We start from the raw sequence: 25,045 nt of genomic DNA, 5'->3' as shown, positions 1-25,045 counted from the left end.
TGCCTGTGGGAATCATTCCGGAGGGCGATCATTGGCCCTCAGAATAAAACGGCAAGGATATTTCTGGCCAACCATGCTCGCGGATTGCGACGAGCACGCCAAAAAGTGTAACCCTTGCCAACGTCATGCACCCATGATTAACCAGTCCGCTGAGCTGATGAGCTCGGTTCCGCTCCTTACCCCTACATGCCGTGGTCAATGGGTGCTATTGGACCTCTCGAGCAATCGGGAAAGCGACGCGTTACCAACCTATTGGTTGTAACCGATTACTTTACTAAATGGATCGAGGCTGAATCCTACCAGTCTATTAAAGGGGAGCACGTGAAAGATTTCCTCTGGAAAAACGTGGTATGCCGACACGGAATCCCCTACGAAATCGTAACCGATAACGGAACGAACCTAATGTCCTCCGCGGTTCAAAATTTTTGCGATGACTAGGGTATACGGCTAACCCCATCTACTCCCTGGTATCCCCAAGGAAACGGACAGGCCGAGGCAGCCAACAAACTGATCTTACACATCCTCAAGCGCCGTTTGGCCGCCGCAAAGTCCGGTTGGGACGCTCAGCTCCACGGGGTCCTTTGGGCCATCCGGACCACGCCACGTGGTAGCAAAGGCGAGACCGTCTTGGCTTGATCCCTTTAATGGGTACGTAGGCAGCTGGACTCCCCGGGCGCAGCCACCTCTTCAATATAATTCTCTCCGCATTTACGATCACTGCCCCCAATAAAATGCAAACTTTTCACTGCGACCAGATTTGCTCATCCTTGTTACGTTACTTCAATGTCCAATAACTCTTGCCAACCGCAAGACTAAAAACAAAACAAACAAACAATAAATGCCCTTGGGCATCACATACGAGTTTAAAATAACCTCGCTACCCGACTTAGGTCACTTCATACCCCTCGAACACCTCCTCGACAATAATGATTCTAACGCAACCTCACTAAAACAAACAGCGCCCGGCTGTTTCACAAAGTCACGCGGAAATAAAGACTATCCCGCTACCCAACTCGAAACACTTCAGAATCCTCCGAAGGTCGCCATGCTCGAGCGGCAAGCTCGATTATGAGCTTTTTAAAGCTAACACGAAGGACCTTCGGTAAAGGTTCCCTGGAACCTACCATTCGCATGTCCGCCCCAATAAACTCATATTTGATCGGACAGACAAAGAAAATAAAATAAAATCGATGATGAAACTTACGCGTTCTAAGTAAATCCGAAAACAAAATGAAACAAAAAGAAAGAGGATTTAAATGCCTTCCTAGGCAAGCAAGTCAAGTGTCGGATAAAAGCCCTCCCCGGCAAACAATTCAAAGTTTAAAGACAAAACAAAATAAAGACGTCGGGAACAGCAATCAAACGTCCTCCCCCCCCCCGTTCTGACCTCTAGATCTGCTGCAGCGCTCGCGTTACTCCCATGCTCATTCAGACCAAGCGGGACCCTGGTTCTGGCATCGACCTCCATAGGCGCAACCGAATCCTCTAAAATCTGTGGAAGATCAAGTTTGCTCACCGAGAAGTCCAAAACCATCAAGGAATCAAACCTAACCGCAAGGACCGCCCGCTGAGTCTCGAGGACTTGCATTTCTTCCGCGATTGATGTCCTCCCCTTGTCCATCTGTTTGATCAAGAGACGGTTGGACTCAATCTCAGCAAGGTCGCTCTCGACCACAGTCTGCTCCTTCTTCCTTTCCTATTTGCTCTTCACCGAGTCTAGAACGGCCCGGTAGTCTTGGGAAATCCATTCTTTGGCATCCCGAACTGCCTGACGGGTCGCCTCTGTGTGCCGCTGATCAGCCCTTGTCGCCTTTTCCTTCAGCCATCGGTTCTCTTTTAGCAAGAGGTCCCGGTCTCTTGTCGCTTGGGTTTGAGCATCCCTGGCGGAGAAAAGGTCGGCTTCGGCAGCGAGCAGCTTTTCTTGAACGCTCCTCAAGGAAACGATCTCACTCTCCAGGGACCCGACCTTGTCCTTTGCAGCTCCCTCCCTTTCTTGCGCAGCCTTAAGTGCCGTCGTAAGCTCGTGAATCACCCTCGTCGTGTTCTCCAGCTCGGCAGCCTGCGAGGTGTCCTTCAACCTCCGCTCATAGAGCGCCACCAATTTGTTGCCAGCGGCCATGGAATGCAAGCAAACAAAAAAAAAAACGAACAACAATGAACACAGTACTTGTGTCAAACGAAAAGACGAAGCAGAACTAGGCCTAATCAGCGCTTCCTCAATTCAGCTTACCTTTGCGTGAGCCGCCATCGCTTCGATGTAAGCCTCCCTCTCGGCTAGGTCCTTCACCAGCGGGACCTCGCAGTTGGCGGTCTTTAAGTGCCGGAAGAAGGTGGCCATCCCAAGGTGGTCTTCTACCGCGGGGGAATCTCGAGAGTGGGCAAACCTCCAATGGAACGGACGGCTCGATGACGAGCCATTCCCAGAGGCAACAGGGTCTCCAGCGGGGCCTTCGGGGCTACCTCCTGCGGGGTGGCTTCCTCGGCTCTCACGGCTCCTCGCCTTGGGGACCCGGGGGTTGTCTGTGCAAGCTCTTTTCGATAGCGGGGATGGCTTACCGTGAGTCGACTGCAAGCTAACAAGCATTATCTCCTTGGTTGGACCAGAAGGACCAGCCAGGGTCGCGGGGGTTTGGTTGACCTCCTCGCTGCCTACCCGAGATGGGGCAGGCTGAACGGCGCGAAGGGCAGAGGCCAACGCCGCGTCAACGTCACCGGTGCGGACCCTCCGAGATGGCTGCGACTGCTCTCTGAGTTTGCGGAGTCATGGTTTCCTTACCATGGCGAGTAGGGGGTTGAGGTCGAAGCCAAACTCAAAATATCTGATCACGTAAAAAAAAAAAGGGTGGTTTAAACTATCTCCTTCTTTTGAAATCTTGTGGTTATGAGTAATCATGATTAATAAAGAAGGATTTGTTACCTCTATGAACGGGAGAATTATCTGCACCTTCGCTCCTAGCCTGTTCAGCAAGGGGCGGCAGGTTCGGATGTACAGTGGAAATAGTTGGGACCGGAGCAGGGACGGCTCAAACTAGCGGGGCGTTGAGAGCTGCAATGATGCGAGCTCGCGTAAACAAACTCCACCTGACTTCTCCTCCTCGCAACCTCTCTGTTAGTGCTCGGGTCGCCGAAGTGAATGGGTGCTCTCCAGAATTTGTCATACGGAAAATTTCGATATGTTAGTACGGTAGCATAAACATTACAGTCATTGCAATGACGGAGGACTACAAGTGACCAAAGGGGTCATCCTGACCAACGCAAACGGCCCATTGGGTCAGGAGACGGGCAAAATTTAAATCTCCCACCGACGCCGGAGTAACGCGGAAGTAGAAATACTTCTCTCTCCATCGCTCCGGGGAGCGCCTGGATTATCTCTGGGCCACGACGGCGACATGTATAAAACGTCCCGGGGAAACCGGAATTGTGCTTGATCTGGTACAACCGGAGGACGTCGTCCACCCCGTATATTCCCATGACGTGTCGCACGAAGTTTGGACACATCTGGGGAAACGCCATCCGAAGGAGTTGGAGGATCTGTAAAATAATCTTCGGATGGGGAACACGAGCCCGCATCGTTCGAAGTACATGGTGTATGTGCAGCAATAGTCCGGAGGAACAGTCTCTAGGGTGAACGGATCGCCGGAACGTAACATCATCTCTACGTTCGGAGGTACTCCGTGTTTTTGACAGAGATCGGTTAAGTGTTTGATTGACGTAATCGGCGGGATGTGATTTCCCCAGAGTTCAAGAGGAGCCATAATAACGCAAACAAAAGGCAAAATAATTGCGAAATCAACTAGCCTAGGCGGAAAAAGATAAACTTAGCAAGAAAGACGAGATAAGGGAACTAACGAGCAGAGAGTAAGTCTCAGAAATTATTAAGCGAAGAAGAGGAGAGGAAAAAAGAAAATTACCTTGAAGTAGTGGACGAGTGCGCGGTTATGACAAGACGTGTGATTCATGACTTATAAGTCATAATGGTGTTGGTTTTCGTAATCCCACGAATCTCTCTCCCTTAATCTGAGCCGTTAAAACCTTTCACCTCCACCGTTGGATTTTAGGAGAGAGGACATAATCATCACGGAGATCTCGGAAGCCAAGATTCAGTGTGCCTTCCCCGAGGAGGATCGCGAAACCAAAACGACGAAAGAGATTCTTTGGATATTTGCCTTTCAACTTTTCGAGATTAGGTTAAAAGGCTGGGGGGCAATTGTTGGTGTTGGGTTTCGCGAGTTAGAGGCCCAAGGGAAAAGCCCGCTAAGGAGTAAACGTCAACCCAGCAATTGACCCCGACACGAGCCCAGGAAGAGAGCTCGGGCTGAAGGGCGAAGTCAATCCAGAGATGAGGTTGGGAGGTGGAGGTCAAGATCACGGGCGAGATTACAGGAGGAGATTCAGGAGGAGTTGGGTTCGTTGTTGAGCTTAAATATTCAACATTTGTAAACAGAAAACGTATGTAACTTTTAACAAATCAATACAAAAATCCAGTTCGTTTGTTCTTCATTGTTCTTGTCGATTTATACCGAAAGTCTGCCCAGATCCTATTTCTCAATTAAATCTTTCTAGTTGTTGTTTCTAATATCAACAGTAATGAATGGTGACTTCTTTAGGTGCGGTATTCAAACAAAAAACACAAATCCATTAATAAGTCACCCTTCACGATTCTGTTTATTAATTTGCGTTTTCTTTTATTAAAAAAATAATACAAGGTGCGTTATTCAAAACCATTGTAATTATACCTAAAACATGAAACGCACTTTGATTTTCAAGGTGGACAATATCCAGCGGTTTTAACAAATCCGCATCTAATAGTTGACAATACCATTTGATAATAATAAAACATATGTATAAAATTAAACTTAAAACACAAAATATTATTATATACAATTTATCTCTTGTCACTTAGAATAAAGTTGGTTTTTTGTTTTTTACAAATACCTCTTTTCTTCTTTCAAATATCTATTATTATTTAAAACTAATTTTTTATGGTTAACTTATTATTATTAGATCAAAAGGTTATGAGTTTGAATGTGCAGTTATGTAATTTAGTTATATGTTAGCAAATAACTTTTTAAAACACTTTCATAATAGTTTTGTTTAATATATTTTCAAATAATATGAAATCCGTACTGTATACTGTTTTTCACCAATCAAACATTATCTTTTACCACTTATTTTAGAATAATCGCACTTGTCCCGCAAATATATTTGTCCCGCACATACCGCAGTTGAACCGTACCGCATTATTAAATTTTTTGTCCCGTACTACTAAATCCGCGGTTATTATTTGGACCCAATATGTTTTCAATAAAAAAAACTAATGGATAATATCACATAACTACTACCATGTACGAGCCACATATTTTGATTTTTTCGTTCTTCATTTTGTGTACATCACGTTACTTTTTTCCCCCTGTTTGCCATATACTGTACATCAAATTTATTTTGGTCTGTTTGTTAAAAAGTCTTAAAGACTAGTTGATTTTTTTTCTACCAAAAATTGTAAAAGGGGGGCCACATTTGTTTTCTTACTTTGGACCGGCCCTGAGTTCTCTCCTAAATTAAACAAAAAAACACAGGTTGATCTTTAATTATTGACAAATAATCTAAAAACAAATCTAATTAATAAGTTAGTGGGAACCCTCTAATTATTGTTTGTTACCATACATATATAGTAGACATTACAATATCGAGCTCTCATCGTTGGTGTGCTCTCTAATCTATATCACTGGAAAAAATGTTTTCACGGAACCAGCTCTTAGCATGTTGTATCCTCCTAGTTACAGTAGTGATCGCACAGGCTCAATACACTCATGATGGCGATAATGCACCATCCTCTTATTTCACTCCTCCATCGATGGGTTCTCGTGAAGCTTCTCTTCCTTCTTCTCGCCGATCACTTGGTGCTGCCTATTACAAGAGATCACCGCCTCCACCACCACCAAAAAAGGCTGTATAGACGAATCGAAAACTGAAACCGGAATCTAATTATAAATCATTTGACGTTGAGAAGACTCGTAAGTTGGTGTCATGTTTTAAGGCTCTCTAGTCGGTTTTATCTTCCATGTCGATCAACTTTGTATTTCTTTTCTATAAACTAATCTGTGTTTGTACTACCTTCATCCTTCTTGACAATAAAGAAATGATTGTTTCAAAGTTTAAGTGTAATGTTTGCATTTGGTAAACAAATCAAAACACAAAATTTAATTTCTATCACAGTTTAACGAAAATTCGGATGCGAGTATTTCAGGAAACGGTATCGTCACGTTCCTTTTTTTTTGCGTTTGTGCTTTAGTCTTACATTTGAGTATAAAATGATCATATTGTATGTTTTTATATACATAGAAACACAACCTTAGTGGTTGATCGGCGATTTACATGGACATAAAAATTTGATTAGAAAAGCTTTTAAAAAACTCCATTTTTGTTAAAGCATAATTATAAATAAATATAAAGATCACTACCAAAAAAAAAAAAAAGATCACTACCAAAAAAAAAGATTAGTAAGAAAAAGTGAATTTGGTTGTTGGAACTTGGAAATAAAAGTGTAAACAACTAAACAATTTTGGTAAGTATAAACATCATCAAGTGTAATATTCAAGAATAAAATTGTGGTTTTTGTTCTTGGAAGTAAAATTTGTAGTGTATTTTATTAAATCGGTGAATTCTTTTTCAATACGATTGTAAGAAATATTGCATTCACATAAAAAATGTAACAAAAACGTATATATTGACATTATTATATTACACAAAAATGCAATAAAAATTGGAATGTAATTTCCGGTTTACCAGTCGAAACCCAAAACCACCTTTCGGTTCAATATTCGTCCAAGTAAGTGTAGAGTGTATCGTCCTTCTTGGTTTTGCGTCGGCTAAGCAATGCCTTAAGCAGCCGCTTGCTCTTGCTCGGTTGTTGTTGATGCTCTGGTTCTTTATGGGCTTCTTTCTCAAACGCAACCCGAACCGAAGCCGATCTCCTCGGTTCTGACGGATACTGAACCGTAAAGAAAACAAGAATCATAACCCGTAAAGCACAAGACCGGTAAAGATAGAGCCTGAGTGAGTGCATGAAATAATGTAACTGAAGCTTACCCGTTTAGGAGTTGGAGATACCGCTCTACTCTTGCTAGGGGTCGTTGGCCGGCTAACTGAGGACGGTCGGATAGCAACTGAACCAGATCTTAGAAGTGGAAACCGATGCGGTGATACTGCTCTCTTATCTGGTTTTCCAAGCAACACAGCAGTTAGAGGGTTTGTATTCACATTAATCCCAAAACAGCAGTTTCAAGCTAAAGCTGTTTTTTTACCTTGTTCTTTCTTTGGTGCTGTGGCGATAGACGAGAACGAAAAAGTTGCTGAACGTTGAGGTTTCCTAAGAGACGGAGACTGAACTATTTGTTTCCTGCAAAAAAAGCAATAAACCAACCCATCAATGATTAAAACATTCCAGTCAGCTAACAAAGGGAACTCACTAGGAGGAATAAGGGAGTTTACCTTACGGGTGGTGGAGGCGTTTCACGAATTGTAGCACGAACAGCTTTAGGAAACAAGAAACAGATCAAATCAAGAATCAGGTTTTGGAACAAATATAAAATCTTGGACATGTAGATGTAAGGGAAATTTATACCATTTCTGAATTGGTTCAAGCCCTCTTCTCCATCAAAACTACCTTCAACATTCTTCAGCTCTGCGAGGTTGGCACCTCTTTTGATTTCCCCCGCTGATAGAGAATGTAGTTTTTTTTACGTAGTGAGTCTCAAAAACAACAAGAAAGAGGATGAGACTTGATGGTTACAAATAAGAGAGAAACTTACAAGGCAAGATGTATCGTTTGTGGAACTTTGGAGTGTCAATCACAAGTGACTGCTGTGAACGACCTTCATGATCCATGTACTCTTGGCACATCCGTAGCCTCTATACATATACAAGAACACTCAGTAACGTAAACGAAATCAATCTAAGGTGCCTTTTAGAACACCATTATCAGCAAAAGTTTACTAAGGAGTAATTATAGTACCTGTTCAATGCAAGACACTCGTAGTTCGGTTCCTGCAACTTCATCAACTTTTTCATCAACAAAGTCATTGACTTTATAGGTAACAGAGCCCAAATGGTCAACTGTATTCACCAGAGCCTTTAACGCGTAATCTTTCAGTGTCTCCACGACTCTACATATACACATAAGCAACTTATAAGACCCCAAAACAAGAAAGTCTAACGAAAAATATTCAGAGTTGTAAACTAAGATCACTGAGAAATAGAACAAAGAGTACCGAGAGGAATAAACTCACTCACATCTGTTTTTGTTCATCATTCGTGTAGGATAATTCGAAATACTCAGCTGCTGAATACAACTGTGTTCTCAGATTTTTAAGATCCTGTAAAACAAAGATATCGTATCACAAAAACGTCTACTAGAATCCTTATCTTGCTAATAATCAGACTGGTTCGTCAAACATGGGAAATTTTTCGGAAAACTTTTAGCGATGATCCCAAGACTTAGTAAAGATTAGTCAACTTCAAAAGTTTAGAATCTACCTTAAGACTATCAGAGAAGAGCATGCTCTGTTGCATAGAGATCTCATCGTAATTAGACGCTTCTCGGGGCATAGGCATTGTAGCCGCTGCACTCATTTTGATTCAAAGATTAGCAATGCAATCCCAACTTCAGTTCTCTCTTTCACTGTGGAAATGAAATGATATAAATAAGAATGAAGAGAACAAAATAGTCAATCTTCAGTCATACGAATACTTCAAAGCCACATTTCCTATAACATGTGAGCAGAAAAAAAAGACAACTGACTCAAACTTACACAATCAGAAGATAAAGACAATATCTAAGCAAGTAATGTCAGACAATGACAAACAAACAAATGGGTATTGCAGTAAACATGAGAGACTACTACATCATTGATCCGAAACACTCAGAAAGACTTGGTATTAAGCTGCTAGCAAAAGTTGAAACTAAAGTACCTAATAATATATATATATATAGATCCATATGAAAGCATGAGTTTTGTAACTTTAAGTCCAAAAAGAACAAACAAATTAGGGGATTCTGATTCCCACAAGAAGGTCGTGAATGTTTTGGATCACAGATCTCAACCATTTAAAAGGAATTTTAAAACAAAAGATAACATGATTCTGTGGATGTTTAAGGTAACAAGAACACGCTAACTAAATCATAATAAAAGAATAACAAACAGACAAGAAGTAGAATCCACAGCTCTAAAGCAAACCAAACAATTTAATCTGAAACAAAAACAGATTTTGTCTGAATCTTTTATAACACGACTTGTTTTTTCAGAAGTCTATAAGATATTAACAAAATCTCCCAGAGAAAAGGTGGCATTTGTTTACTATTCAAAACCAAAGAACTAGAAAATATAAACCAACTCAGATCAATACAATTAGCTTTACTCATCAAGAACTGCGACTTATGTTCCAAAGCAAATGAAAAGACCAGTGCACGTGATTAATCTAAAACACTAAAACAAGGAATCGTCATCCAAAAATCAAAACCCCATTATAACATTCACCCTAAAACCCTTAATCAAGAACATTGAAAAATTCCAAATTTTTTACCATATGAACAAAGACCCAATTCAAATTTTACCAATCATGTCCTAAAAATGGTTTTTAAAGAGAACTCAGTCGTCTAAAGTCTCAACCTTGTTTTGACATATCGAAACTGAATGTTTGTCGAATAAAACAGATAATGAGAACAACAGATAGGCGAAAGAATACAAGAAATTCACCTGAGATTCTTCTTCTCACTACGACAAGAAGCCTCTTGCCTTTTTTGTTTCGTTCCTCCTCTCGCTAGTGAAGCTCGAGAAACAGATTGACAAAAATTTAAACACCAAAAAGACTCTCTTTTTTCTTTTTTTTTTTTGTCAAGGTTTACACATTACAAGTAGGACGAAAGAGGAAAGGGGACGACGACAAAGACAAGAGAGTGATTAGAGGGAAGAAAAGTGAAGAAAAAAGGGTTTGTGTTTGGTATCAGAGACCTCTATTCCCACTGACTTACCCACTTTTGTCCATCATTACCGGAGAGATTGCTCTTCTTGCTCTGTTTTATTTCTTTCTTTTATTGAAATTAAATTCAATTCAAGGAAAAGAAAATTTATTTTAGTTTATTAAAAAATAAGTAGCCCATGTATAAATTCAACTTTTCAACTATAAACATAAATGAATGTGTGACAAAATTTTAGAAAAACACTTCTTTGTTTTCATCTAACAAAAATTTGAATACTTAAAAATTTTAATCGTATTTTTTATTATTCTAAGTTTATGAATAAAAACGTATCGGTGAAATAACATTTAAATTTTTTAATCTTCTCCTATACATCTATGTGGTTAAATATTTTTTGGTATATCTAATTCTAAATTTTTGTGATTTAAAACATTGTCAATCTCTTTAAGTATATCTCGGTATATGTCATGTTACCATAAAAAAAAAGAATTTATTTCGTGTATATTACACATTTTATTATTTTCTACTTAAATAAAAAATAAAATAAAAATTATAGCATAATTACATAATTATTTTTGTGTATGGCTGATTTTTTTTTTTTTGTTTTGTCCACTAATATCGGTATTTAGGATTTCAAAGTTTCAAATGGTTGATGATGTATTAAGCACCGAAAAAGAAAACACAGGCTACACTATCAATATATATTTTATGAGTCACTATTAGACATTTAATATGTTTAACGTACGAGTACTGTTTTTTCATGGAAACTAATTATTATGCGTTAGGTATTGTTTTCAATTCCAAATTTAATTTTATTGAGAAATATCTTCATTACGTTTTGTTGTAACAGGAAGAAAGAAAAATAAAAAAACAGAAAAACAAAACAATCATTATCATATACACTTTTCAGTGTTAACTGGTTGGTCAACTTTAGGAAATGTTTTTTTGAATGTGAACTACACAAATATGGCATTCTTCAACGAATTAGAGGATAACAATATTAATAATTGCAATAATAGAGAATTTTAGGATCGTGCGTGCTCGAACGATAGCATTTTCATTTCAACGAAACATTATAACAACTAAATAATTAAGAGACCTTATTTTGAACTCTTTCCTAACCCCATTAACCCATTTACTTGTTATCAGAATAATAGATCAAACATGAGATGATCGACCGATCTGTCAATAAATGTTGAACATCTAATGCCTATACTATAACGAAATGATGATCTCTTTAATAGTCGTCATCGTTTGGTTGATCAAAATTACTGGTCCTTCTTTCTAATTAGTATCATGTTATAAAGTCGTTGATACTTCACTTCATGTTTTGTAATATTTGGTGTTTGATTGTTTTAAGGTAAGCACGTCTAATGAGAAACTCAATTATATTTTACGTTTTCGATCATTTGTGTGTTACTGCTCTCCTACTCATTCTCATCTATATCATTAATTAAAACTTGGTCAAATTATTTGTTTTAACGAATAGAGCCCACTAATTTGTTATGAAATCATCATTATTAAACTTAACAATCATCATTGGAAAAGTACATATCATAACCAACAGAAGAAACATATATTATAGCCTCGTAACTAATCTACTATACCTCCCCAAAACAAAAGTCATACGATGCAATAACATACACACGGCTTATTGTGGAACTGGAAACGTTGAAAACCATTCATAGATTTTCGATAACCGGAATAGAAGGTTCCACAATAGCCCTATATTCCATCTGATTGGTCAGGTCTGGTCAGGTCCGATCCGGTCCAACTCGGTTTGTTTCGATTTGTGTTGGGTCTAGCTGACGTAGGGAGGGTCCATGAAAACCCACTGGAAAACTTGCTCATACTGAACGGCAGCGTTTTCCCAAGAATAGTTTTGGGTCATTCCTCTTCTCATCAATCCTTCCCATGACTCTCTATACTCCCTGTACGTTGCTGCAGCCAACCTCAAGGCCTGAATTATGTAACACAATAGGGTCATTTCACCCACAAATCCCTCCTAACCAAAAACGTATATCGCAAATCCTAAAGAGAAATAGAGAGTGTGATAAGACTTACTGACACCATGCTGTCTTTCGATAAGGGAGTGAACACCCACCTGAAACATTAAAACCACAAAAGAAAGATTCATAAAAATACAATTCATAGGACTTTGATCTGTCACATTCATTTGTCAATACAGAGGAATATATTACCCTGTACCAGCACCAGCTCCACCTTCTGCGTAAGGGTTGAAGTTCTCAACCGTATCCTGACAACAATTATGATCCAATTATACTATCAAACAATTCTCTGATTTTGTATTTTATCCGGTTTTTGAAGATTTTAAGAAACTCACTCTGAGTCCTCCAGTGCCATGAACGACTGGAATGGTTCCGTATCTCATTGCGTATAATTGATTTAAACCGCAAGGCTCGAATCTTGACGGCATCAGAAGGATGTCACATCTGGTTATAGATTTCAAAACAAAAGCCAGTGAGATGTTTGTGACAATCTTAAGGTTTTCTACAACAGCTCCTTCACATGACACATGTGAAAATTTAATGAATCGATCTACCTAGATAAGTAGAGTCTTTTGGAATTTGACAAAAGTCTAAGTTAGAAAGACATTCTTATTTTCTTACCCGGCTGTGATTCGATGAGAGATTGGAACATTGAAGCCAACCCAACCACGGAATTTGTCTCTGTATGTTTCCTCCATACTTCTCATCCAGCTTTCATATTTTGGGTCACCTGACCCAAGCATGACCTGAAAGAAACCAAATCACATTAAATAGGTCAATAAGAAAGAAACATGTCTTTCACTGAAAAAAGGTATATCAGTATACAGAAAAGTGCTACACAAGCCAAACAAATTTCTGCCTCGGGCTTAAGAAACATGTGAAAAACACACCAGCCACTTGCACTGTGTGCTTTTCAGTCAATCTGTTCAAAAGACTCACTTACGAATTGAATGTCATCCACCATGAGATCAGGACCAGCGGTTTGGATCAGATCAATGCCCTTCTGGTAATCAAGTCTTCCAATAAACCCAATCTGAGAAAAGTTTCAAGCCACGCCAGGCTACATGAGTTTGATTTAAGACAAAACTGAATCTGAAAAATTGAAAAGTTTGGCTTTTGAAATCACACCATAGGACATTCAGGCCTAATGGGAAGACCCAATTCCTTTTGTAGTGCCATCTTGCATTTGACCTGCAATGCCCAAAGCAGACACAGAAAGTCAATTCACCATATCAATGCCCAAAGCAGAGAATTCATTCACCATAATAATGCACTGGATTTGCTAGATTATGGAGCATTTACTCAAGAAAACTTCACATCACCTTCTCGGAGATATCATCAGCAGAATAATGGAAAGGAATGTGTTCATCTGTGGACGGATTCCACTCATCAATATTAATTCCATTTGTTATCCCTGATAATCATCGCAAGAATATCAGCTTGGAAAAATGTCTAAGTAATAAGAGACAGGGTTTTAGGATCAGTGAACAGTACCATTTATAACACTCTTCCGACTAGAAAGCAAGTCTTGCAGACCATATCCACCTTCAACAGTAGTGATTTCCCATGCATAGCCCTGAAAAAGCGGAAAGCAAGTTCCAATCAGAATACCAACTCATCCAACTTATAGTTTACAATAATTAGTATTAGTGATTGTGGTCACTAACAATTAGGGGTTATGTTTACAAAGATCCATCACCTGGCTCACAGTAATGATACGGTCAGAGGTAACAATAGCACCCTTGAGAACATTAACTGCTTCACCAGTGTCAAGAGCATGAGTTCTTGCCCATGTTGGAAACACCCACCCGACAGCTCCATACCATTCTGAAGGCAGTCCTAAGTTGGTGTAAGTAGCTGCTGGCTCCACTCCCTTTCAGTAATAGAACCAAATTATGAAATGCAAAATAACTTACGACCATATATAAATCACAAAGAGAATAGATATTCGAGTCTAGAGAAATGCTTTAAGATTTTTACCTGGTGAGCAAGGTTATGTATAATGAGAATGCTTCTTGCATCCTTATAAACTCCGTATGGGCGATACTTTGCAGCCAAAAGTCTGGAATCAAAGGGGATACACATGAGTGTTAAAATACACAACATAAAGTCCATCAAATGAAACTGCAATCCTGCACATCTGTTAGTTGAACCCAATAGTAAGGTAATGTGAGTAAGAAAAGGTTACATGGGAACAAGTCCGGCATGCCAGTCATTGACAAGGAAAAGGGATTTCTCTCCGTAAGTGAACCCTCCAAGAGGAAGCACAAGAGGGGCTTCACACGCGGCATGGCAAAGTAACGTGAACCGAAACTGTAATAATAAAATGTGAGAGACGAGGCATTTTTGTCATTTTTGGTAGAGCACACGATTTAAACACACAACATTCACACAATAAAAGGAAAGTTACAATATAGAAAAATAAATCTTTCTTTGGACAAGTATTTCGATCAACAGTAGTAGTACCTGATTATCACCAAAGGCTCCTTTACTATCTCCATATGGATTTCCTGGTCGATGGTAGGATTTATGATCAACAAAAACCTAAAAACAGTTAACAAAGACAAAAACAACTTGTCAATGAATGGAGATTGTCAAAAATCCACAAAAGATTTACGCAAGACGAGATTAGTGGTTACCCAGTCAACACCATCTCTATATTCATGATAAAAGGAAACTTCTTGAGAACCTCCAAAGCAATTTACATTAATACGGACCCCCAAATCCTTAGCCCTGGCATAGTTCTTGTCACCAGCGGTTCCATTGAGGTACCGAGGAGAAACAACCATAACACGATGCCCACGACCAGCAAGAGCTATAGGCAAAGAACCACAAACATCTCCTAACCCTCCTGTTTTAGAGTAAGGAGCAGCCTCGGAGGTAACGAAAACGAGGTTATTGACAACTTCAGCTTTGCCACTGGGAACTCCAACTTCTGCAGCTCCTTCTTCAACAACAGCTCTATTCCCAGGTACACCAAAATCAGCCATTACTGTTTCATCAATAACCTCTTTCTTCTCTCCTTGATGTGTAATGTCGTTAGTGCTAGTGCCAAAGAGTTTCTGATCACCTGTAGAACCAAAAAAAATCAAAATCAAAATTCTGAACCCCAAATTGTACTACTACTCTATATCAGAAATGAAAATCAAAGATTATAAAACCTAAACAACCACCAAATCCCTAAATTCACAAACGCAGCGGGTGAATAAAATCAATATTTCTAAACAAGCCGTTGATGAAAGAAACACTAAGAAGAAACTCAATCCAAGAAATTTTTACCAGGAGGACTGAGCTGAAATCCAAGAACGGAGCCAGAGCCATCTCTCTCTGCGTCAGCGATAAATCCTTTATCATCACCACCACCGGAGAAGGAAGAAGAAGAAGAACGACGGAGCAACAACGGACGTTTGATACTAAATCTCCGGCGAAAACGAGGGAAACCGAGACTCCCGATCGGACGGGAATAACCGGTTCGGTTTAACCCGAGGAGCGGCTCGAACCTAACCGAGGAGCCACTGATCTGAAGAGACGACGCCATTGATCAAATCGAAGAGAGGAGTGATGAGTAGTGAAGGTTTCTGATTTTTATTTTTATTTCTTTTGATATTTTGAAATTCGAAATATATTTTTGTCGATTTGGAGGAAATGGGGTACTTTGGGGAAAGATTGAAACCACCTGTGGCCTATCTACTACGTAAAGAATCCTTTTTACGATACGAACTTCGCCGACATGCTTCCAAATCTTGTTGTAACCCACACACACAGAGAGTGGTACACTATTATTATAAACCTCTTTATTCTTGACTTAAAACAAAATTTTGGATCTTTTAGGTAACATAATCAAAATTTAATTTTATTCCTTCTCCAACCCCCAATAAAAAAAAAAAAAAAAAACTGATAGATCCAACAGTTATAACTCGATTTTTTTTTTAGTTCCCTTACTGTTTTGCAACATACATTTTTCAGATCTTTGGATATGATTTTGTATGTTATTTTTAATGGTTGTTTAGTTGTTCCAAAGGGATCTATCAGAAAAGCGCGAAATTAAGAACCGAGTTTACGAGTAAAAAAAGGATCACTCACACACTTCTTGCCGAAATTGAAGCCTCACATTTTGCCACGTGGTATTTAGTGGGGTACCTCCACTTTTTGGTGATTGTTGGCATGGGCTGAAGATTTTTATTGTATTGGGCCTATTTTGTGTAAATTACAAAAGTTATACAGGCCTTGCGAGAAACAATGTTTAATGGGATTCGTAATTAACAGTTATCTAATATATTAAAGGAGAAGTCGAGAGAGCTCACAGCCAATCTCACAAAAATTGATCTCCTTTGCCCTTAATGAAAAATACCCTTATAAATATTTCGAACAAGCTTTTACTCTCTATTTAGGTTGCTGAAACGCACCACATTCATCCTCAGACTTAAGATTACTAATTTGCCATTAATGAGATTCAAAACTGGACAATTATACCCTTTTTCTAAGTTTTAATTTTTTTAAAAAAAATTAAAAAACGAAAATTAAAAAAAAAAACAAAATTTGTTTACAGAATCGGAAATCTAATATATTTATGCAATATCTCTCTTTAAAAAAATAGAAGATAAATATTACAATATATTACGAATATTTGTTTAAAGAAAATTTCTATTTTTTAAAATATTAAAATGGTAAAGATAATTATGACGATTTTCCTTCTAAGCTATATATATAGACGCTCAGCCAAAACAGTAGAAGTCGGATTCAATAAGCTAAACATATAGTTTTGAGAGTATAATTTTTCTTTTGTATTATTTTGGTTCTAATGAATCAACTTTACTATTGTATGATTTTGTTTTTTTTTTTTTCATGTTGATGTACTATCCATATGCTTTGGTGCTTTGCATAATTAAATTTTATGCTGCTATAATTTTTAATTATTATGTTGAATCATATCAAAAATTTTACTCATTTTGTTCTGTTTGATTGTGTTTTAGGTGTACTTGCCATGGACCATGGATGTTTTTTTGTATATCAAAAACAAGATTGGACGAACAAGTTGATGAAGCAAGCAAAAATAATCAATTCAGTAACTTATTATTAATAATTGTGTGTTTTTTAAGTGGTGATTGTTATTCAATTTTATTCTCTTGGCTAAACATGATCATATTTTTATTCGATGATTTTTTATTCTACAAGCAAATGAGCAAATACAACTTTTCACAATTTTATATGATTCATCAGATTCTAATTTTTATGTTTTTTTTTTGTAGTGGTTGTTTGGAAAGCAAGATCAAGCAATCATAGACTTTGTATGTGGTTTCTCCATCTGTTTAACATATATATTGTATTATTTTCTATATTTTTTTTTGTAGTTTAGTAATTTGAAAAACTTTTATATGTAACCTAATACATTTTTTTTTTTGTTTCAGTTGAATTTATGGATGATCATTGATCATAATTGTGGATCTACAAAACTGAATATAATAAAATTCATATATTAATTTTTGCTAATCTGAATCTTTAATTTTTTAAAATAATATTGTTGCTAATGTTTTTTTTGTAATGATTATAGTTGCAGAAAATTATGATGGATTCTGTTTATAACAAATATATGGTAATTTTCTAAGAACTTGGATTTCGTTCTGTTTACAAATACATTTAAACTAGAATTCTATTTATATGTAACCTATTACATAATTTTTTTTGTTTCAGTTGAATTCATGGATGATCATTGATCATAATTGTGGATCTACAAAATTGAATATAATGAAATTCAGGTATTAATTTTTGATAACCCGAATCCTTAATTTTTAAAAATAATATTGTTGCTAATATTTTTTGTAATGATTATAGTTGGACAAAAACTATTGTGGATTCTATTCATAAAAAAATATGGGGGAAAAGCAAAAATGCCCCTTTTTTCTTTCCACTTTTTAAAAATGCCATTGGGAAGGGTCCATTTTTAAGGGTACCCATTTTTTTGGTGAAAAAGACTTTTTTACCCTTAATGAAGGAAACCTAATTTTCTCTCCACTTCGCCGTGCTTCTCTCCTTCCTCAACCGACGATCTTCTCTCCTTCGTTCATCGGCGATTCTTCGCGGCGATTCTTGATCCTTCTTCGCGGCGATTCTGCGCTTTCGTCTCTCGTACACGTAATTCCCGACATTGATTCTGGTTCTATCGCAGGCAGGTTCATTCTTTCTTTGTTTCTTTCTGGGTTTATCAATTTGGACTATCGCTTTTTTAAATTTAGGGCTTTTAGATTTCTTTGATATCAATTTGGAATAGTAAACTCTTTTAAATTTGGATTTATGTTCTTTTAAAACAGTTTTTAATAGCCCCTTCAGTTTCTTTGATATCGATCCAGATTCAGATCTGATGCATTCAGATCGATAATTGTGTTTGATATGGATTTGAAATTAGTAAAGTCTTGTAAATTTGGATTTTTGTTATCTCTTGGATTTTAGAAAGTCCCTGTTAAACTATTTGATATCAATTTTTAGATCGGTCGTAGTTGAATTATGTTGATAAAGTGTGTTGATAAGATGACTTCAGATCGATAACGTGTGATGTTGATTTTTAAAAACCCTTTTAAAACTCTTGTTAATCCGTTGAAAAGTCTAATTAAGTGTGTTTCTTTAACAGATGGCATCAAGTGATTTTGAACCCCTTGCACTACCAGAACCAACATATGGTATGGGTTTAGAACCAATTGTTGGAGCAAACATATGTCAACATTCGGACTTAAGCCTAGTTGCCAAAGTTAAACATGCATTAGGAAAAGCATCTTTCACGAAGCTTCAATCTTCCTTCCTTGGGCACATCATCGAACTTTCGGCCAGAGACATCAGATTTTCTGGGAAAATATTCCACTACTTGATGCTGAGAAGGCTGAAGACAAGAGGGAGAAACTTATGGTTTACAGTGGACATGCAACCTCTTCGGTTCTCCTTGAGAGAGTTCTTCCTTACAACAGGTAATTATAAAGTGTTTGCAATGGTTTTAAAACCCTTTTAAAAACCCTTTTAAAACCTTTTAAAACCCCTTTAAACTTTAAAATTGTTAAAAGCCCGTTAAAACCCTTTTAAAACTCTTTTAAACTCTTTTAAACACTTTTAAAACTCTATTGTAAAAGGGTTCTTCCCGTTTTAAAAGTTTTAAAAGTTTTAAAACCTTTTGAAAACCTTTTAAACTATTGTAAAAGGGTTTTAAAAGGGTTTTAAAACCTTTTTAAAACTATTGTAAAAGGGGTTTTCCCGTTTTAGAAGTTTTAAAACCCTTTTAAAACTCTTTTAAAAGGGATTTAAAAGGGTTTTAGAAACAGTTTATATTAGGCAAGTTTGAACAAACTAACATCATTGTTTTATTAAACATAGGGATTCAATGCGAACCTATTCATAGAGAACCAAGGAATAACGGCAAATATCCAATTAGTGAACCATATTCTTGGGCGGTGAGAGGAGATTACACTTTAACTCAACTTCAATATCGACTATTTAATGAACCAGAAGAGGGTGAAGAACCTTTAGATGACAAGGAAAAGGAATGCCTCGCTGCAGTGGTATTAACAGAAGCTATTTTGATGACACCAAATTCAACAGAGAAGATACCTCTGTCTAGGCTTAAGCATGCATCGGATTTCGAGATGTATACAGCCCAACCATGGGGCAAGGAAGCGTATAACATTCTCGCCACATGCATTCAGAAATTCGATAAAAATACTTGGTCAAAAGGTCAGTATAGTGTCAAGGGATTTCCCATGGCGTTATATATATGGGCCTTGAGTGCTGTTCCAATTTTTGGTGATACATTTGCGAGAAGATGTAATTTTTCCAGAACATTCTATCCACTGATTCTCAACTGGCAATCAAGTCGTTTTGCAAGGTTTGATGATATTGTTGAAGCTATTAAGACAGCAACTTGTGTAAGTTTTGAATTCTATTAAAAGTGTAGTTTTGATTATTCATTGGTTATCTATATTTGATGAGTTTTGTTTTGATGGATTTTGATTATTTTTGTAGGTTGAAGTCAAAACAATAATTGGAGATCCACAAGAATATAAGCATTTGGTTGATAAAGATGACAATGATTTTGAAGAAGTTATTGGCTTGGTTATGAAAGGCTATAGGTTGAAGAAAGAAGAATGGTCTTCTAGATTAGTTGATAAAATGGGGGAAAAATTGCCAGTCTTTGAGAAACAAGAGAAAATGGAGAAAAATTTGTCAGATTCAGAAAAACTTGACATAATCCTCTTTATGTTAGATGACTTCAACAAAAGACTAGAAGCCATTGAAGAAGCTGTCAAAACCACATCAGGGGAAGATAAGGATAAAGGAGTAAGATTACAAGATCGCACCTTTTCGCATATATTGGACACTAAACTCTTTAAACTGAGGTCCTTTTTTTTCTTTTCCCTTTGCAGTCTCACGAAGATGAAGATGGACAGAATAGAAATGAAGAGGTTATAAATGAAGAGGTCAGTATCTATTTTAAAAGTTATTCTGTTTAAAAAGTGTTTTTAACGGATTTACAGCATAACACTGATTAAAGGGCAACCATAGTGACTTAAACCTTTTAAAACCCTTTTGAAACAAAATGTAAAACCTTAAAAATGATGTTGTTATATGTTCTTTTGTTTTGTGGCAGGCTGGCAAACAAAATGTTGATGGAGATATTGCTAGAGAAGATTTCGTAGAAAGCCAGTCTGCAGATTTTGTCCGTCCGTCAAACACACAAGATGGGAGCTACGCTGCAGATGATGAAAACACTCAAAAAACTGGTGGTGATGATGGTAATTACTTTGAAGAAACACCAAAGGTACATATATCTAGTATTTTTATAAGTTCTCAAATATCCTTTTAAAAGCCTGTTGTAAACCACAATTGTTATCATCTTTGAAGGATAAATCTCCTTCTCCACGCCCTTCTACACCAAAATTTGATCTTCTTTCTGAAGAAGATGAGGTTAGTGAAAAAGATAAAAGCATGGATAAAGAGAAGGGAGCAAGCAGTAAGAAGAGAGTTTTGAGAGAGAGAAAACAGGTAAATCATTAATTTTTTATATAGTTGTTATGAGTATTTTAAAAGATTTCATCAAGTAAACCAAGAAAATGATGAACTGCAGAGAAAGTGTAAGCAAAGCAATGATGGTGATGATTATGTTATGAACAGAAAAGAGGTTAGTAACTAGTTGTAGAAATTGTTATACATTTTATTAAATGTTTTACAAAAAATTGTGATTATCTTGAGGCACTACAGAGGAAGAAGCGTAAACCAAGTGACAATCCAGATGCTGATATTCAAGCTAGAGAAGGGGTATGTATCTAACTTAATTATTTCTATGAGATATTTAAAATGTTTTCCAGTGTATCGATATAAAGTGCGAAATTTTTTTGTTTTGTAAAGCCACAGAAAAAGAAGAGTAAATCTGATGATGTTGGTGGTGTGCAAAGAAAAAGTGAACGAAATACAATTCCTTCTATTCACACTCAGCCGCCTTACACGGCCGAGAAGAAGAAGGACCCAATACTTTATCCTTTTTCCAAAGTTGATAAGACCCGATTAGAAGTATTTAGTGAATGGAAGAATTCAAGGAAAACAATGTAAGTTTTAGTTTCTAGCAACAAAAGTAAAAGTTCAAATTAGTCTTTTAACAGATGTATTCATGGTTTTGTAAGTATTCATGGTTATTCTGTTTATTTTTGGATGTAGGCAACTAACAATTCTGGGTAAAAAAGTTGATGCCAAGTGGTTCACAACACTAGAGACGCCAGGGAAGTCGTTAACAACAATGGTATGATTACAAAGCTTAAGGTTTTACAAATGTGTTGTTAACGTTTCATGGGGTTTTAAAAAGGTTTTAAAAATGTTTTAAAGAGTTTTAAAAGGGTTTAAAAGGTTTTAAAAGGGTTTAAAAGGTTTTAAAAGGGTTTAAAAGGTTTTAAAAGGAATTAAAATATGTCTTCTAAGCGTTTTAAAAGATTTACAATGTGTTTAAATTGGTTTACAAGATGATGTGTGACCGGGTCTGAACTTATTTATATGAAATATTTGAAAACAAGACTTGTTCTAATCTGTTTTTTGTTGTTGTTTAGCATGTTGATACAGTTGTGAAGTTGTTAAGCAGAAGAGAAGAAAGTCATCCGCACTTCTTTAAAAGCAAAGCATTGACATTGGCTGAAACTTCTTTTTTGAGAGAGATTGATGAATATTACTCAATATTCGTTGACAACAAAGACGAATATAAGTTCCCTGAAGAAGGATTCAGTCAACTCTTCAAGGAAGCACCTACAAACAAAATACTGGCGCCAATGTTGGTTAAGGAAAGGCTTTGGATGCCATTGATGATCAATTTGGAGAAGAAGGAGTTGATTATCTACGACTTAGGCAAGCATTTCTACACCAACAAAATTAAAGACAAACAGGTGGGTGCATATGCTGTTGCAATGCCTTATATTGCCCAGAAGAAGTTTGGGATGAAAAATGATACAGAGAAATCTCCATTCAGAATCAGTATTATAAATTGCATACCTCAGGTAAATACTGTTGAGCTTGTTTTCTAGTTTTTTGATATGGTCTCTGTAAATACTTTGGACTCTTCACTTTGTTTTTTCTTGATAGGTTTATAAGATTGAAGATAGTGGTGTCTTCATGCTGAAGACAATCGAATGTTTGGCTATGAGCATAACAACACATGGCAATCTTAAAAATGAGTCAATTGGTGATTTACGGAAGAAAATGGCGGTTGATATCTTTGCAGGTCAGTGTAGGTTTTTACATGGTTATTTAAACTGGTTTTAGATGGGTTAACAACTTTTGTATTGTAATGTATTTTAAATGGTTCTAACATCAATTATATTATATTTGCAGAAATATAATATACATTAGAAAGAGTTACTAAATATTCTTCAGAGCAAACTGTTTTGGCGACTGTAAAGAATGCATTAAAAAGAAAAGAGTTCCAGAAGTTAGAGAAGTCTTTCTTGGGTCCAATTATAGAATTTGTTAATCGGGAAAATATCAACTTCTCGAGTCAACTGGTCCACCACTTACTGCAGAGGAGGATTTTGTCTGCGAAAAACGAGCTCTGGTTTGCATTTGATGATCAACCTATGCGATTTTCGCTAAGGGAATTCGTCATTACAACAGGCCTTCCCGTAGGCACTGTTCCATCAGGTACTGTTACATCGAAAAAAGATTTGTGGATGAATGATAAAATGACCTGCAAACGTCTTCTTGGTACTTTGAAAGTTAAAGGAAAAGACATGAAAGCTGAGGAAAGAATTAGATTAGGTGCTTTGATACTAGTGGAGGGGATATTGATAGCTCAAAATCCAGCAGTTCAAATTCCCTTAAAGAATTTGCTGAGAGCCAGTAGTTTTGAGAATTTCTGTAAGTATCCTTGGGGTGAAATTGCTTACGAATCATTAGTGAGAGATGTGAAACAAATGACTGTGGGAACGTTGGCAAAGAAACAGTATGGAATGGCTGGCTTTCCATTTGCAATCCAAATCTGGTTGTTATCTTCAGTTCGACAGCTAGGGGAACATTTTGGTGTTAGGGAAAGCATTTCAAGCCAAAATCAACATCTCCCACTGATCTTGCAATGGCAAAAGACATCTTCCCCAAAATTCAATGAAATAAAATTTGTTTTCGAGTCTTGCAAGGTACCATTACTTCTATAGAACTATTTTTTTTTGTTTTCCAACAGTTTTAAAACACATTGTAAACCCTTTTAAAAAAATGTTAGTAATATAATTTAGATTTACAATGTGTTTTAAACTGGTTTACAAGACTTTACAACGGATTTACAAGGGATTTCTAGAGTTATAAAAGAGTTTTAAAAGGTTTTACAATATCTATATAAGACTTTTGATATATAATATGAATCGATTTTTCTTTGCAGTTTGAAATGAAAACAATTGTTGGTGATCCCGATGAATATAGCCATTTGGTTATGCCACCGAATGATGAAGACAAGGATTTTGACGAAGTTGTTAAACTTGTAATCCAAGGCTATAGGATGACTAAGGAGGAATGGATTCAAGGATTTATTCAAGTTGAAAAGGGAGAACAAAATCAAAAAAAGCGTGTGAGAGAAGCTGCAGGGCCATTCTTGAATCAAACTAACAAAAAAAAAAGAATATCTTTTAGTGAGAAAATTGACATGATTTTAAAAACATGTCAACTTACTCACAAAAGATTAGTGAGACTGGAGAATCATGTGGGGATCACTACTGCTGCTGCAACACCACAATGGGAATCAAGGGCATTTCAAGAAGAGGAAGTACCAACCTCGGCAGAGGAAGTACCAGCCTCTACAACTGCATTTGAAGAAGAGGAAGTACCAGCTTCTGCAACTGCTTTCCAAGAAGAGGAAGTACCAGCCTCTGCAACTGCTTTCCAAGAAGAGGAAGTACCAGCCTCTGGAACTGCTTTCCAAGAAGAGGAAGTACAAGCCTCTGCCACTTCATTTCAAGAAGAGGAAGTACGAGCCTCTGCCCCCGATTTTGAAGAAGAGGAAGTACCAGCTTCTCAAAGTGAATTTGTAAGTGAAATAAAAACTTAATTCCTTTTAAAATCATTTTAAAAAGTATTTTAAAGAGCTTTTAACAAAATCATATAAACGTTTTCAAAGGTTTTGCTAGTGTTTTAAATAGTATTAAACAAAATTTACAACATTTCTAGGTATCTAAAGAAGATAATCAACATGAGAAACAAACTGACTTGAGAGGGGACCCAAGTGTTATTCTTGAAGAAAATACCCAGGATACTAATGAAAATGATCCACAAGAAGAGGATATGAATAATGATAAGGTATGTGTTACTTGAATATGATCGACAAATTTTAAATACCTTGTAAAAACATATTTGAAAATAATTTACATATGGTTAAAAAAAATATCATTATTTATGCAGGATGAGAAGCCTAACAGTGCTGATAATGTATACTCAAGCCAAGAAGAAGCGTACACTATTATATCGGATGACGAAGAGTGTATTAATATTTCAGATACTGATGAAGGCCCAAGCCAAGAAGAAGCTCCCACTCAACAAGAAGACCCAAGCCAAGAAGAAGCTC

General features: G+C 37.0%; 4 protein-coding genes across 6 annotated transcripts; 2 read left to right on the top strand and 2 right to left on the bottom strand.

Moving 5' to 3' along the window:
* Nucleotides 1-186: 186 nt before the first annotated feature.
* On the top strand, nucleotides 187-636 carry LOC147918851 (uncharacterized). The gene is made up of 2 exons (XM_087503740.1): nucleotides 187-348; nucleotides 439-636. Exons 1-2 carry the CDS (start codon nucleotides 187-189, stop codon nucleotides 634-636), a joined length of 360 nt encoding a protein of 119 aa, XP_087359866.1.
* A 5,976-nt stretch (nucleotides 637-6,612) lies between these two features.
* On the bottom strand, nucleotides 6,613-10,115 carry LOC104770819 (protein ABIL3). Of its 2 annotated transcripts, none has more exons than XM_010495273.3 (10): nucleotides 9,756-10,115; nucleotides 8,536-8,680; nucleotides 8,293-8,375; nucleotides 8,015-8,165; nucleotides 7,812-7,911; nucleotides 7,625-7,717; nucleotides 7,492-7,534; nucleotides 7,305-7,399; nucleotides 7,090-7,217; nucleotides 6,613-6,991 (listed from the first exon to the last, which is right to left on the bottom strand). In XM_010495273.3, the coding sequence occupies exons 2-10, from the start codon at nucleotides 8,629-8,631 to the stop codon at nucleotides 6,815-6,817; spliced, it is 966 nt and encodes a 321-aa protein (XP_010493575.1). In that variant the 5' UTR covers nucleotides 8,632-8,680; nucleotides 9,756-10,115; the 3' UTR covers nucleotides 6,613-6,814. The 2 variants fall into 2 exon arrangements, with proteins under 2 accessions (XP_010493575.1, XP_087360790.1); XM_087504664.1 differs by having other exon boundaries at nucleotides 8,536-8,621; nucleotides 9,756-10,064.
* Nucleotides 10,116-11,475: 1,360 nt separating this feature from the next.
* Nucleotides 11,476-16,002, bottom strand: LOC104770818 (starch synthase 1, chloroplastic/amyloplastic). 2 transcript variants are annotated; one of them, XR_015592654.1, is made up of 15 exons: nucleotides 15,265-15,879; nucleotides 14,625-15,055; nucleotides 14,452-14,529; nucleotides 14,174-14,298; nucleotides 13,966-14,047; nucleotides 13,685-13,858; nucleotides 13,480-13,561; nucleotides 13,308-13,399; nucleotides 13,114-13,176; nucleotides 12,925-13,018; nucleotides 12,607-12,731; nucleotides 12,321-12,429; nucleotides 12,178-12,233; nucleotides 12,041-12,080; nucleotides 11,476-11,936 (listed from the first exon to the last, which is right to left on the bottom strand). XR_015592654.1 is itself a non-coding variant. In XM_087504663.1 (15 exons), exons 1-15 carry the CDS (start codon nucleotides 15,521-15,523, stop codon nucleotides 11,778-11,780), a joined length of 1,965 nt encoding a protein of 654 aa, XP_087360789.1. In that variant the 5' UTR covers nucleotides 15,524-16,002; the 3' UTR covers nucleotides 11,476-11,777. The 2 variants fall into 2 exon arrangements, 1 of the variants encoding a protein (XP_087360789.1); XM_087504663.1 differs by having other exon boundaries at nucleotides 12,929-13,018; nucleotides 15,265-16,002.
* A 2,611-nt stretch (nucleotides 16,003-18,613) lies between these two features.
* On the top strand, nucleotides 18,614-20,660 carry LOC147918850 (uncharacterized). Its single transcript, XM_087503739.1, has 4 exons — nucleotides 18,614-18,941; nucleotides 19,342-19,889; nucleotides 19,987-20,360; nucleotides 20,612-20,660. Exons 1-4 carry the CDS (start codon nucleotides 18,662-18,664, stop codon nucleotides 20,658-20,660), a joined length of 1,251 nt encoding a protein of 416 aa, XP_087359865.1. The 5' UTR covers nucleotides 18,614-18,661.
* Nucleotides 20,661-25,045: the final 4,385 nt, after the last annotated feature.

Source organism: Camelina sativa, chromosome 20 (genome assembly GCF_030686135.1).
Source record: "Camelina sativa cultivar CO46 ecotype springtype chromosome 20, ASM3068613v1".
Lineage (NCBI taxonomy): Eukaryota > Viridiplantae > Streptophyta > Magnoliopsida > Brassicales > Brassicaceae > Camelina > Camelina sativa.
This window is presented reverse-complemented; position numbering and strand designations above follow the sequence as displayed.

Bases quoted from the DNA above. Each gene is read 5' to 3' on its own strand.
- LOC147918851 (XM_087503740.1), top strand. From the start codon at position 187: ATGCCGTGGTCAATGGGTGCTATTGGACCTCTCGAGCAATCGGGAAAG. The intron at 349-438 runs GTATGCCGACAC...TGCGATGACTAG, and splicing joins ATTTCCTCTGGAAAAACGTG to GGTATACGGCTAACCCCATC.
- LOC104770819 (XM_010495273.3), bottom strand. From the start codon at position 8,631: ATGAGTGCAGCGGCTACAATGCCTATGCCCCGAGAAGCGTCTAATTAC. The intron at 8,376-8,535 runs GTAGATTCTAAA...TTTGTTTTACAG, and splicing joins TCTTCTCTGATAGTCTTAAG to GATCTTAAAAATCTGAGAAC. The intron at 7,718-7,811 runs GTAAGTTTCTCT...ATTCTCTATCAG, and splicing joins CAAACGATACATCTTGCCTT to CGGGGGAAATCAAAAGAGGT.
- LOC104770818 (XM_087504663.1), bottom strand. From the start codon at position 15,523: ATGGCGTCGTCTCTTCAGATCAGTGGCTCCTCGGTTAGGTTCGAGCCG. The intron at 12,430-12,606 runs GTAAGAAAATAA...ATCTATAACCAG, and splicing joins TCTCATCGAATCACAGCCGG to ATGTGACATCCTTCTGATGC. The intron at 12,081-12,177 runs GTAATATATTCC...TTAATGTTTCAG, and splicing joins GGAGCTGGTGCTGGTACAGG to GTGGGTGTTCACTCCCTTAT.
- LOC147918850 (XM_087503739.1), top strand. From the start codon at position 18,662: ATGGGTTTAGAACCAATTGTTGGAGCAAACATATGTCAACATTCGGAC. The intron at 19,890-19,986 runs GTAAGTTTTGAA...TTATTTTTGTAG, and splicing joins CTATTAAGACAGCAACTTGT to GTTGAAGTCAAAACAATAAT. The intron at 20,361-20,611 runs GTCCTTTTTTTT...GTTTTGTGGCAG, and splicing joins ACTAAACTCTTTAAACTGAG to GCTGGCAAACAAAATGTTGA.